A 14251-nucleotide genomic window follows, 5' to 3' on the forward strand; every position below is an offset into this window, starting at 1 on the left:
TTAGAGTGTCTATGTTGTACCAGGCACTGCTCTGGGAGCTGTGGATTCAAAGACAAATGAGAAATAATTACAGCAAGGATGGGAGAAGTGCCCAAACAAGACAGGTGAGGCCCTGCCCTCAAGATACTGTATCTTGGGGTGGGGGAGTCAGGGGGAGCGTAGGAGAGGCCAGGTCGTCAACAGATAAACCCAGAGAGTGATGGGTGCTATGCAGAGAGTAACATGGGTGATGGGAGACAGCGCCTGGCTGGATGCTTAAAATGGGAGGTCTAGGGAAGGGGTCAGGTTAGGGAGGGCCTCTGGCCTGAGACTTAAATGACAGGAAGTAGCCAGGCAGGCAGAAACAAGCTTGGTGTTGGAGGAACAGAATGGAGATTGGTGTGGCTATAGCAAGGCGGGATGAATAGATGGGCGGTGGGAAGATTCAACTCTGCTTCGAAGACAAAGGCAATAGGCCTCGCCCATAGATTGGATGCTTGTGGGTTTTTAGTGAACAAGCAAGAGGGTATTTGCTGAGATGTGGAAGGCTACAGGAGGGGCAGGTTGGAGGGGTATCAAGGACGTCCAATTAGTGGCCAATCCCCTGTCAATTCATTCTTTCTCACGGACTCTGCCTGCACACACATGTCTGCACTGGTTGAAGTAGGTAGGGTAAGTCTCTTTGTTTAGTTTTCAGCAAATATTGACTGTTCGCCTTTGATGGGTCTGGAACTGTGCTAGAAGCTGAGAGACAGAGGGAACAAGAGAGGCTTTCGGTCTGTATTTTCTGGGGCCTTGGATTCCTCATCTCTGAACTGAAGTGACCCTAGTACCCCTGGCTAATACGTTTTCAATCGCTATCAGTTGAGTAGTGGTTATTAAACAGAAAAAACAATCCATACCTTTTTGAAAACAAAAGAGAATGAGGAAAAAACCCTGCAAGATAGAATGATAGAGGCTGCGAATATCTTGGTCATTACTGCACCCCTGGTGTCTCCTACAATACCTGGCACACAGTGGGTATTTAATAAATCTTTGTTGAATGAAAAAATTAAGGAAAATATTGCAGTTTCAGGGTTCAATCCCAGGCCAGCCTTGAAGACACTGACTGAGGTAATTCACACAATGGAATATTATGCTGCAGTCAAAACACATGAACTGCGGTGCCACAAAGTAATATGAACAGCGCGAGCGATTTCATATTAAAGGAAGAATTAAGTCCCGGAAGATTTCATCTAACACAGAATCTTTTTTATTACAAAAAAGCAAAGAAATGGTGAACATGGAATTCAGGATGATTCTAGCACCATCTCTGGCCTATTGAAGGCGTACAATCAAGGTTTGTTGAATTGATAAACAAAAAGGACTCGCCCACCTACCTCAGCAAGGGGATCTCCTGGTTAGATGTAGGTTATTGTTAGATTCCAGCTTTGGTTTTGGGTGGTGGGTTTATGGAGGCTTATTGCGTTGCTGAAACTGTGTAACTAGGTGGTGAGTTATAGGGAGCCCCGCCTGGACCAATAGTGAAAAATGCCATAAATCAGTGATTATGATTTATCCAGGGCCGTGCACCTGAGGGTCAAAGAGAAAATAAAAAAGCAGCCGCCTGGTTCTGCTGAGGGGTTTGAGGCTCCAACTGCCATCCTCCTGCTGCTTTGTTCTCACTCTTATGCTGCCTGACTTCTTCCATTTAGTGGCCCACTCTTCGGCTTTTCTTTTTTTTTTTTTTTGCAGTATGCGGGCCTCTCACTGCCGTGGCCTCTCCCGTAGTGGAGCACAGGCTCCGGACGCGCAGGCTCAGCGGCCATGGCTCACGGGCCCAGCTGCTCCGCGGCACGTGGGATCTTCCCGGACCGGGGCACGAAGCCGTGCCCCTGCATCGGCAGGTGGACTCTTAACCACTGCGCCACCAGGGAAGCCCTTTGGCTTTTCTTGAAGCCTCTCTGACAAAAGTCTCCAGCACAGAGATCAGAGATGAAGAGTTGCTAAAATTCTGGGAAGGGGAGCTGCTGAAAGTCAAGGGCATCGGGGATAATGGTAGGGAGTTGGGTGCGTTTTAGGCCTACGAGTGGCAGCTGAGTATCATCAATGCCAATGACTTTCCTGAGCAGGATAAAGATAGGGACTCCCAGCAGCTGCGTCGCCTTTCAGTCCAGAATCAATCCTGAGCTGCGGGAAGGAGGGAGGGAGGCTGAGAGATGTGGCTACCAGGTAAGGTTCTGCCATCTGACCCACCCCCAACACTGTGGTGGGTCCCTTCCGGATCACAGTGTGCAAGGCTGAAAGGGTCTCTGGAGTAGAGAGAAAACCAGCCAGACAGGGGAAATGTTTTGCCCTGTAGTTGATGGAGGGAAGAGGGCTGAGAGGCCAACAAAGACCAGCTGTGCCTCCTTCTGCTTTGTTGGAGGTGTCTCTGTTTATCCCCAGCTTGAACTCAGCCCCTGGCCACAACTGCCACAGCCTAGGCCACACCCCAGGGCACGCAGAGGTGTTGGCCTTCTCCTTTTGGTCGGGGCCACTGGCTGGGTCAGGCCCGTCTGCTCTGTTGATTCAGTTTGCGTCAGAGCCCTGACTCATGGGGCCAGCCCCACCGGTGCCCGACCCAGGGCTCATCCAGGAACGAGGCGCCTACTGTCTGGAGTCAAATGAAAGGGCAAGAATACCTGGGGCCCCAGAGCCCAGGATGGCCCGAGCTGGACGAGGTGGGAGGTGGGGTGGGTGGGTGGAAGTTAGTTAGTTGAAAAACACCCACCCATTTTCTGATTCACTCAGAGAATCTTCTTTCCCTGTTTCGCAGTTGGCCACTGATGGCAGAAAGACATTAATCCAAACTCCAAATGTGGAGGCAGAAAAATTAATTCTGCAGTTGGCTACTGTTCTATGTCTTTCATGAATGCTCTGAGGATTAACTACTCTCACAACAACCCTGAGAAATTATCCCCACTTTACACAAGAGAAGACCGAGACTCCTATAGATTGAGTGGTCTCCATGGCCCCAGAGCAAGTGAGTAACAGATCCAGCCCTTGGGGCCAGCCTTTTGGACTTGGTGGACAGTTGTTTTCATTTCCCCACTGTTTCAGGAACCTGTCTGGTCGGCATCAGCTGGTACTGGGTCCTTCTGATTCTCTGCTCCCCTGCAGTGAAATCTAGTTGCATATAATTAGCATGCAGTCAACATGCAGAAATTACCCCCAGCATCTTCCCAGCCCTTCCTCAGTCTGAAGGCAGACCCAACTCTGCTTGGTTCCTGAATCTGCTAGATCGTCCATGAACAAGGGTAAGAAGCCCTTCCTCCCAGACTATTGAGGAAAGGGCCTACTGCCCTGGTTGGCACCTAGTAGGGGCTTTATTGATATTAGTACTCCTTCTTCCCTCTCTTCCATTAGCTTTGCACCTTTCTCACCTGCTTCTCCTTCCTTTATTTACCAATTACCCTCAGCCCCTGCTGTTTTATTATTTATTTATTTATAAATTTATTTTATTTTATTTATTTATTTTTGGCTGCTTTGAGTCTTCATTGCTGTGAGCGGGCTTTCTCTAGTTGCAGCGAGCGGGGGCTACTCTTCGTTGTGGTGCGTGGGCTTCTCATTGCGGTGGCTTCTCTTGCTGCGGAGCACGGGCTCTAGGTGTGTGGGCTTCAGTAGTTGTGGCTCGCGGGCCCTAGAGCGCAGATCCAGTAGTTGTGGCGCACGGGCTTAGTTGCTCCGCGGCATGTGAGATCTTCCCGGACCAGGGCTCGAACCCACATCCCCTGTGTTGGCAGGTGGATTCTTAACCACTGCGCCACCAGGGAAGCCCAGCCCCTGCTGTTTTAGATCCTGAGAAACTCCTGGTTGGGTTTAGCTCAGCTCCAAATCACAGATGAATATCTCAACTGTTTTCCTTCCAGCTCAGAGACGATGACTCAAACATAAAGCAGCCCTTGTTTTTAAATGGGGGTGAGGATTAAGTGTACTGCAGAGAAGACAAAGACCCAGCCGGGGGAGTATGAGTCCTCATCTTGCCCTGCCTTCTCACGTGCTGGGTGGCGTTGGGCATGCTCCTCAACCTCTCTGTGCCTCAAGTTCCCTTTGGGTAATTGGGAACTCTCAGAGATGATGAAGCAGATAAGAGGTTACTAACCACACAATGAAATGGGTACCACCAGGCTAATAATGAGGCAATGAAGAGGCAAATGCTCACAGAGGCCAAAGGAACAGAAAACCTGCCCAGCTTCTTTGTCTGCTTTCTTTGCCAAGCACCCTGCCCCTGGGGCCTTATTTCTCTCTTCTGCTCCACAATGCTGACTCTGCATTCCTTATTCTGGAAAGAAGTTGGTAGGGGCAGAGCTGGGATGATTGGGGTGTAGAAGAAGGGAGAAAAGCAGGGACCTACAGAAAGGGGCTTTCTGGTCCTGATCTGGCCTGTGGCAGCTTCAGGCTCCCATGGGGTCTAAAGCCCTGGCTTCCCATGGTCTCTCTGGGAAAACGTAGAGCAGGGATGCTGCTGTTGCTAGGTGATGGGATATACAGGACCTCTGTGGCTCTGGCAGGTGGCAGCTAGGTTGCTAAGGCTGGTGACATAGCAGGGAGGAAAACCCCAGGGAGGGGGTGGGGAAAGATCTCTGGGTGAGCCAGGGGACCCAGAGGCTGCTTCCAGTCAGCTTGCAGAGTGGGGCTCAGCCTTCGGCTGCCTCAGGTGCTCAGGGGCTGCTCTGAGGGACCTCACACTGTCCTGACCCCTGTACCTGCATCCTACCCCCAACCTGACGGCAAGCTGCTATGTCCTCTCCATCTGCAGGCTGATGCCTTTGCCAGGTTGGAGCAAGTACCCTCTCTCTTGGGTGCCTCAGCTATGACAGGTAAGGTGATGAGAGGGGACGTGAAGTGAGGGCTGGGGGATCACGAGTCAAGAGAGGAGGGTGTGAGTTTCCTGAGACAAGCCTGGCTGTGATGCAGTAGCCCTGAGTGCGTGGAAGGCTCTCAGAGATGACAAATCATGCTGGCGTTCAAGGGCCTTCTGAATTGTTAGCCTGTCTCCAGGCAGATCCCCCCAGTCCGGGCCACGCGCAGGTGGGTGTCCAAGCCCTGGCGCGGAGGAGCCTCTGGAAACATCCTCACTCAATCTGCCTTGTGCTGAGTTGTCCTATCGGCAGCACATTTTCCTTTGGACCAGCCTCAGCCTCGGCTGCTGCATTAGAAACCATTTTGCCTTGTTCTAAGCCAAAACAAGGCAAAATGGTTTTGCCTTGTGCTAAGCCACATAGGTGCTGACCTGTTGGCAGTTTGAGCTGAGTACCTTGGCCCTGTCCCAGCGTATAATGGCTCTGGGGCAGGGCCTGGGGCGGAAGGGAGGTGTCAGGTGGCCTTCGTTATCCTGCTGACAGCCTGCTGTTCAGCTGCTGTCGTTTAAGAATCTGCTTTTGTATTCAGGCGCGGCTCTCAACTCCAGGTAGGGCCAGGGGAGAGGGCGAGGATGGAACAATTCCTGTTCTACAAATGGGGAAACTGAGACACAGAGGCGTTGTGCTAGCTCTCCCCAGGTCACATGGCAAGATGTTGTAAAGGGCAGGAGTGAGGTATTCGTACATGCCTGTTGGGTTGAGTCAAACTGAAGGAAGTCCTGGTTCCCCAATGCAGAGCCCTTGTCTCTAGGTGATGCTGCTGTTACCTGTCGCTCCTACAAATCCCACCTGAGGGCCATCCTTGGGTCTCTGCAGCCTCTCTGAGTTCTCTCAACAGTTCTACTTTATTCAGTTTTCTCTCTGCCCCAGGACAGTGTGTCCATCCAGCCCACCTTCCCTTCCCTGCAGGATCTGATGGGAAGGAAGGTGCCCCCAGTTTTGCACACCTGAATGCAACGACTGCGCAATGGCTGAAGGGGACAGAAAAGCCATCAGGAGTCAGGACGCCTAGACTGACTGGGACCCTTAGGGGGTTTGCCTTTGGGAAGAGTTGGTGGATCTTAGAGCTTGGCAGGGTTCTCTAAACCTTGCCATTTATCTGAACTAGGGAACGGCCATCTGTGATGCAGCCTGAGGTTTGTGAAAGAACCCCACAAAGTTTACATTGCCTTTGAAAAATCATACTCCCCTTTGCTTGTCCTGAATCGTCCTTTAAACTTTAACCGGGAGAGAAATCACGGGGAGGAAAGAAGGACTTGGTATTATAAAGTCTGACTCTTCTGTTTCTCTGTGGAGCTGTTTTTTTTTCGCTATTATTTACCTTAGGTAAATCATTTAACATCTCCTGGACCCAGTTTTCTCCTTTGGGACTTCGGTGTGATAAAACTGATAAAACCAGACAGCGATAAAGGTTCTGTCAGGTGCTTTACCTGCTAGTTACGATGCACCTTTTCAAGCCCACAGGAAACCCATCTGGTCCTCTCATGATTGTACAGACTTGCTCATGGTCTCCCTCGGTTGGTGTTTGTGGTCTGAGGGGTCTCAGATGCTCTGGTCAGAGGGGGGTGTCCCTGCTTCTGTACCCCCTGGGCGCTGAGTCAGGAGCACTGGCCTGAAGCCAGCTCTTCCCCTTACCAGCTATGTGGTCCTGGGCATGTTACTTAATTTTTTTGAGTCTCAGTTTCCTCATCTGTAAGACGGGGAGAATATGATCTATTTCACAGGGTTGTTGGTGAGGGTTAACAGGGACGATGCACGTGGTTCGGTGCTTTGACATGCAGAGGAGTTTAGCACGTGAAAGTTCATCCCCTCTCATACCCCAGAGGCTTGGGGCGCAGGATCCCCCACAGCGCTGGAGGAGGCTCTGCAGGTGGGTCTGCACAGGGCTGGACCAGAGCATTCTCTTTTGTTCCGGTTGCTGCCAGAGAACCAGCCGCTAGTGGGCTGGTTTGGCGGCTGCAGCAAAGGACTGCCCCCTCCTGGCCAAAGTCTGTAGTGATTTCGGGATCTCTGCCTGTGAACTCCGAACTCGCGATCCTGTAAATAGTGCCTCAGGGCTGCTTCCGTGACGGCTCTGCATCTGTTACTTTGTAGTTGTAGAACCCGAAGCTCCTTTGCCACTTTCCTGCCCACTCACATAACTCTGGGAACACCTGGTGAAGTTTTTCTGTGCTGGGCTGCAAATTGCTAGGGGAGGCTGTGTTTTATACTGGATGAAGCACGAGCCTCAGGCAAGTTATTTAACCCCTGGGAGCCTCAATTTTGTGTGTGTGTGTGAGAGAGAGAGAGGCAGAGACAGAGACAGAGAGACAGAATTTCAATGTCTTCCTCTTAATGAGACCAAAGTATGTACCGCATATAGCACATTGCCTGTTACGTAGTAGGAATGCAATAAATATTAATAATAACAACAACAACAATAATCATACTTTGTCCATTCAGTAAGGCACTATTCTGGGACTGAATATACAGCAGTGAACCAGTAGGCAAAGTCCTCGTGTCCATGGAGTACATGTTGTATTATTTTAATTAATAATTAATAACAGTATCAATACAGAGCCTAGCAAGTGCTTGACATAATAGATACTAAAAGATCATTAATTCTTAATGAGAAAGAGCCTAGTAGAGGGCCTAGCATATGTGTAGTAGGAACCAAGCAAATGGTAGCTATTTTGTGGTTTCATTAGGTCAAGGGCTCTGACTTCAGGAAAGGAATTGAAGGACTAGGGTGCCGAGAGTGACCAGAGCAGTTAGGGGACCCAAAGTGATGTCATGTGACATGTGTGATCTCTCTATGAACAAAGGGTGGGGGATGCAAGCCAGAGAAGTGAAGATTCAGGGTATTCCAAGTGTGGTCCTTTGAAATGTGTAGGGCCATCTCAAGGTGAAGGCAAAAAGCATGCTGAGGATGAGTGGGGAAATTACAGAAAGATGGCTTTCTCTTGGCAAGGGGAGGATTGTTTTAAGCCACAGAAGAGCTGTGAGTAGAAGCTGGATCGTGAAGGAAATTTCCACAGTAGACAAAGGCAAGGCCAGACAAGGGCTCTATGGCATCCTGGGGGGATTTGGTAGAGCCCCCAGAGGTTGCCGTAGTGTTGGGAGGGAGAGAGGGCAGGAATGGCTGGGGGGTCACAGTCCTTTCAAACACTGCAGCTCTGGTTTTCTCTGTTTTCCACATGGGGTTCTACATTAGATTTCAGGGCCAAAGGGCTCTGAGGCTGAACCAAATTTTGGGGAACCACTTATCTGGACGATCTCCTTTCTTTAGGGCCTGTGATTCTGAAGAGCTTGCTGTTAACTACGGGTGAGACTAGTCCTAGGCCTGATTTACTCATAACATTCTCTCTTTAAATCGATTTTCTATCCTTAGTGATCTCATGGTAACTTGAGTCTTTTTTTCTCCTAAGCAGCATCAGGCATGAAACTTTTTCTTGGTCTTCTTGAAAGTCTAAGTTAATTATGTCCACTGGTTTCCTGTGTCCATGTGTTTTTTTTCCTCCTTAGTGACCTTTAGTAGATTAGCGAGAGATGCAGTCTCCTTGCAGAAATGACATTGTCTTTCTTCCACTTGATCGCCCCGGCTGATGCAGTCTTCCCTAAATGCATCCTTTATCATAAAATCTATCAGCTTCTAGATAGGAAAGTGGGGTCCCCTGGTCCTTGCTAGCTTAAGTTCTTGTTCTAGTTCAAGTTCAGGTCTTATGGGTCCACATCTTAGAGGAGATGGAGGGCGTGAAGGAAAAGCAGGGCACTTAATCCCCAAATCCCAGAGCTTAGAGTCTGATCCTGATTCCTGTTGGCTGAGTGACCCTTCTCACGTCACTTGAGCCCTTTGAGTCTCAGTCCCCTCATCTGTACGAGGAGGATCACTGTATCTCAGAGAGTTGTGGGTAAGATTCAGGGAGATTCCGGATGTGAATGTGCTTCTCAGACCACAGAATGCTGTGCTTGCTGGGTTTGGGTGGAGGTGAGACATGGCTGCTGTTGTCATTATTCTCTTTTAGCCCATCAGTGATTCCTCCTCACCAGGGCAGGTCCTCCCGACAGCCTGACAGAACCCTGCTCTCTGAGGAGCGGAGGTGTGATCATGAGTGAAGTCCCAGTGTCAGGGTGGGAATGGGATGACGGTGAAGTGGGGTGACCTCAGCTACGTTGCCCCCTTTCTGTTTCACATCCATGGGTGAACGAGTGCCCTGCTCTGCCTGGGGTGGGGGGAAGTAGTCTCCCCTGCCTCTCTTCCATCCATGGAGCATATGGGACCGAGGGCTTCGATTTTGGGTATTTTTCTCTGACTTTCCCACTGTGTCTAGCCAGCGCATAGCATATGCTCAGGAAACACACGCTGAATGAATGCATGCATATTATAAAGGAAGAAATTAAGACTGCAGGAAATGCCTAAAGCATCAGACACGTCAGCAGGCAGAGCCCGGCCAGACGGATATGCAGAACATTTTGTGACGGAAGACACCGCTGCCATCCCTGGATGGGTGCCCATCCCCGAACGGGTGCCAACTCAGTCTCTCGCCCTCTTCCTCAAGTATTTCTTTCACCTGCTACCCTGTGAGAGTTTCCGCTTGCATGCGGATCATGCCAGGAAGCTGGAAGCTGCTCCCGGAGGGAGGGGTGGGGGAGAGGTGTCCCGGTTCTGAGTCTTGTTTACGAATTTCTCTACTGCAATCCTGACGGTCAGAGCTGCGGGCTGCGAGGTGGAGTTAAGCACGTCACAGGGGGATTGCCGTGTTGGTTCTGCTCCGACTCTCTCTCTTTCCCATTGCTGGGGTTTCCAGGTGGGCTCAGGCCTCACCCCAGCCCTGTCTGGGATGCAAGCAGCTTGGTAACAGCTCCAGTAGCATCTGGTATCTTTTTCAATCAGACTTGGCTAATCTTGTTTTCAGTGTCAGAACCACTCATTATGGGGGTTCCAGTCTTTGGTCATTTATTTGTCCTTCATTCACAAATGTTTATCAAGTGCCTATTTCGTGCCAGGCCCTGTGCTAGGTTTGGGGCTAAAAAGATGGAAAAGACACAGACCCTCCTCTAGAAGCTCATAGTCTTGTGGCAACAGGTTTATAAGAGAATGTGGCAGATGAACGCATTTCAGGTTTTGGGGAATCACTGTCTGGGGGAATCATTGCTTGGGCATTTGAGGTGCTTTACAGAGGCAGATGTTTTCATCTGATCAAGAAGGAAGGCTGAGGGGAGGAGAGCTGCCTGGGAGATCTGTGAGGCCCGCCAAGAGGTTCAGGCCTGAGAGCATTTGTTTCCTGCTGTCCTGCGTTAGTTCTGGGGCTTCAGAAAGTTTGTGCAGAGTTCCTGAGCCCTGTTTTTCGTTGCTTCCATTTTTCCTCTCTGCCCTGGACTAGTCTCTCCGCACTTCCCATGTTCAGCTCCTCAGATTTTCTTAGTCCTCGTCAAGGGCACAGGCTGGGAGTGAAGGGCGTTTGCTGCAGATGACCACTGGGGTCTCAACTGCACAGAGGGGAGGTGGAAAGGGTGAGGGAGAGGCCCGGGGGCATGGACCAGACCCGACTTCTAAACCGTGTCAGTAGCCAGGTACAGAACTCCACCCCAAGTGCAGGAGTGAAGAGCCCTGGGGGACGGAAGAGGGCCTGGGGATGTACGTCCACATTCTCGGGAGCTGGTCCCTCTGCCTGACACGGCCCATCTCCTCCCATCCCAGCTCCTATGCAGCCCTCGGCCTCTGCTGACCTCCAGCAAGGCCCACACCCTGATCTGGCTCTGACAGCTCCCCACGTGTTTCATCACAGCCTGTGAGTCAGTTGTTAGTGAAACTGGAGTTGGTGTGATTGTTTGATAATCCTCTACCCCTCCCCACCCTCCACTGCCTCTAGACACTGAGTGAGCGCAAGGGTCTGCCTTCTCTCACCAGCAAGTCTAGTGCGAGCACAGAGGAGGCATGCTGCCCATTTCTTGGGATGAATGAGTGGAGCTGGACGCCCGCTGCCCTGCCTGGGAGGGGTCAAGGGTGGGCTGGGCCAGATTCTGGGGGTGGCTCAGCCCAAGGCGTGAGCCCCTGGCAGCTGCTGGGACTCCACCCTGGCCCAGCCCCCCTGAGCTGCAGGGCACAGTGGGGACCCTCAACCTGAGCTCCGTGCAGAGCCTTGTACGACCACCCCGCGGGGCCCAGACCTCAGCTGTGCCCCCTGCGCCTGTTGCTCCAGCCACAGCACCCTCCCCGTCGTCCCCCTCGTCCCCCACGGCCGTGCTTTCTTGCTGTTCATATGCGCTTCCCTCTGCCTGGAGAGAGCCTGCTCATCCTTCAAGGTCTAGTGCAAGTACTTTCTCTTCTGGGACAACTCCCTGACCACCCCCAGAGAGAATTTACTGCCTCCTCCAGGGGTACCTTGCACCACCTCTGGCACTGGATTTGTCACACTCCTTTAGGATCCTTTGCTTAAGGAGCTGTCCTTCCTCTGGATTTCGAGCACCTCCAGGGCAGGACCTAGGCATTGTACCCTCTTGTCCTCCTTCCAGCCGTCTGGAGGCTGGCCAATAGCAGGGGCTGATTGAATGGTGGTTGGAAGGATGGAGCTACTTTGGGGCTCACATCAGGTAGGGAGGGGGCCTGGAGAACGGGAGGGGGCCTAGCCCTTCTTTGCCTGTCTTGCCCTCTTGGGTCTTTCGACTGCCCAGCTCTTCTGTCTGCGAGCCAGGAAGGTGCCACCAGGGCTGAGTGGGCTCCTGGACTCGGCCTCTCTTGGAGGTGGACCCCACCCATGCTCCCGGACCCCTGCTGACCTGCCACATTCCTGAGCCCCAGCCAAGCCCAGCAACCCACTGGGTCTGTACCAGCGGGCAAGTCAAGGAGGAGAGGGTGGGGAGGACCTGCTTCTTCCAGGGTGGCCCAAGGTTTGGGCTGACCTCAGGTGTTGAACACTCTACTCTGGTGGTTCATGGTGTGTTGGGGCCTCCTGGGCAGTAATGAGTTAAGATCAGGATGGCTAGTCCCAGCGTCCCAGGCTTCCCTCCAGAGCTCAGCTGTGGGTATCAGATATCAAGGGACACACTCCCCTTGAGGGGAGATGGGGCTCAGACCTCTGCCCAGGGCCCTCCCCAGCTCCTGTCTCACGGGTGTACCTGGTTGAATAGGTTTGAAGGAGAACTGTCATGGAGACACAGCTACCAGTGTAGGACTCTGTCTAGGGAGTGGCCCGAGGGTGTGGGAGGAAGCAGGGAGGGGAAGGAGAAGGGAGGGCTGGAAGCCACAGTTGTCTGGGCCTCATTACAGGGAAATAACAGGATTATCAGGTACGGGTGGTTTAATGGTTAGCTCAGGGGCCAGAAGCTCCTTGGGTCCCGTCCCGGATCGTGAGTAAATCTGCTGCCTTGCCTCTGGGGCCCCGGGCCTGGTCACTCCTCCCCAGCTTGCCCACTTGCCACCATGCACTCATACAGTAGCACCCGGCTCCTTCTCCGGGCAGTGGAGGGTCAGTGCTGGCCACGCCGCCCACCTGCCGTTCCCTGGAGTGGATTTTTCTTTAGTCATAAATGCTGACATCTGTACAGGGCTCCCTGGTTTACAGAGGCTATTCACATATACCACTAGCCCATTTACTCTTTCCACTAACCCTGTGTCTGTGCCTAGGGGGTCACGTGGATAATGTTTCTGTTTTACAGAGGGAGACGGTGAGTCTCAGAGGAAAGTTTGAAGACTGGCAAGCTCATAAGGGAGCTGGCCATGTGACCTTTTGACTCTATGGCTAGTGCCCCAGCCATCTGCCCCCCAAATTGCCCCCTTCCGTGTTGCTCCAAGCGCCACCAAGAAGCCGCTGACATTCGGGCGGGCTGGTACCACTTCCTCTTCCCTCCTGAGAGCCCTGGCAGGATGGAGCTTCTCTGCAAACAGGCTGGGCTTCTAGGGACGGGACATAGACGGCTGGTGCTTCAATGCTGGCTGAACTGCAGAGTAAAGCAGGCGAACCCCTTCCCCTTTCTGGCCCCAGCTCCCCCAACCCTGGGGCTAGAGCATCGCCAGACTGTTCAGGGGAGTGTCACAGAAAGCGCTCGGGAGTCAGGAGACCGTCCCCTGAGGGGCCCAGCAGGTTGCCCCCTTCTCTCCCGGACCTAATGCTCCCCCTTCCCTTCCCTGCCTTTCCTCCCCTTTCATCTTCACTTTGCTTGTTGGCACCTGCAGCATCCTGGCCAACAATCAGAGAAGGAAGTTTCCCTGGTTTCCACCTCCTCCCCTTCCTGTCCTCAGCCGTCCTCCCTGAAAGGTGGGATCGACTCTCTTTGCCCCCAAGACAGTGGAGAAGCCCTCGCTGTTCAGAGGAGGAGAGAAAGCAGAGCCGAAAGGAGGGGCAGGTAGATCGCCACGGCGCCCCAGATTGTCCTGAAGCAGTGCTCCTCTGCTTTTCTTTAAAAAGAAAAGGAGTCAGTTTTCCCAGAGAGGTAGCAGAGGGCCACCACTGTGTCAAAGCAGACCCTTGCCTTGGAAAAGTGGCTCCAGTCTCCAGCCAACAGACCAGGAGACCTTGGGCAAGAGAGCAGGCAGGATGGCCCTTGCTTTGTGCTGGTGCAACGGCTGTTGGCGAGGAGGGCAGGTGGGGACTGACACCTATAATGGGCTGGAGTGTGGGGCGAGTCAGGTGTGACTTCTTTTTTTAACCTGGAAGGTGTTGCAAAATTCTCAGCTGCCCAAAGGGCCCTTTATGGGGAGACCCTCCCTCCACCAGTTTTTGGAGCAGAGGCCTTCACACTCACCATGTTGGCTCTGCGACCTTCCCGAATTCTCTGCAGCCTGGAGCTGAGCGACGTCGGCAAGTCAGGAGGAGGGCCTCCCGGGATTGGGCCCTGGCGGCCAGCAGGTCAGTGATCCCTGGCAGCATCGGCTGGAGGAGGCCTAAGTGCAGGGCAGGCTTTGGTCCCTAGCGTCCAGCATCTCTCCCCGCCTCGAGGAGCTGGCCGTGTGCCTCCCGCCGCTGTCTTCCAGGAGTGATTTGGAGACTGTGGGGCAGGTCAATTAAAGCAGCCCTACAGGTGAAGTTGCCAAACTGGAACGATTATGCGTCTTATAATCCGACACTCGTCTTAGGGGCTGGAACAATACCTGGAGTCATTCTTCGGCCTTTGGCCTCAGAACAGGTGACACACCTAGATGTTGTAAAAGCCTTCCTGGCTGAATGGCTTCCACCCACCCGGGAGTTGGCTGTCTGTGATGTCAGAAGGCCCTCCCTCTCTCTCTCTCTCATCTCTTCTAGCTGCAGGTGTTTTGTTTGGGGTTCTCACCGTGTGGGTGTTTTGTTTGGGGTTGTGGGGAGGTGGTGGAGGAGTGTGGGGAGTGGGCTGACAGAATTTACTGCTCGGTGGGACTAGATTGTTGCCGTGAGTGGGGCAACAGGATTGGGAAGTCCGTGAAGAACAGGTTT

General features: G+C 52.6%; 1 protein-coding gene across 2 annotated transcripts in view; it reads right to left on the reverse strand.

Moving 5' to 3' along the window:
• The window catches only part of TMPRSS4 (transmembrane serine protease 4), a 38157-nt gene extending 24321 nt beyond the window's left edge, over positions 1 to 13836 (reverse strand). Inside the window, exon 1 of one of the 2 annotated variants that reach the window (XM_060017881.1) lies at positions 13587 to 13836. In XM_060017881.1, the coding sequence (XP_059873864.1) occupies positions 13587 to 13589 (3 nt within the window). In that variant the 5' untranslated portion in view covers positions 13590 to 13836. The remainder of the gene's footprint in view (positions 1 to 13586) is intronic. The other variant, XM_060017883.1, reaches the window with a different exon arrangement.
• Between the last annotated feature and the right edge of the window lie 415 nt (positions 13837 to 14251).

Source organism: Delphinus delphis, chromosome 8 (genome assembly GCF_949987515.2).
Source record: "Delphinus delphis chromosome 8, mDelDel1.2, whole genome shotgun sequence".
NCBI classification, from domain to species: Eukaryota; Metazoa; Chordata; class Mammalia; order Artiodactyla; family Delphinidae; genus Delphinus; species Delphinus delphis.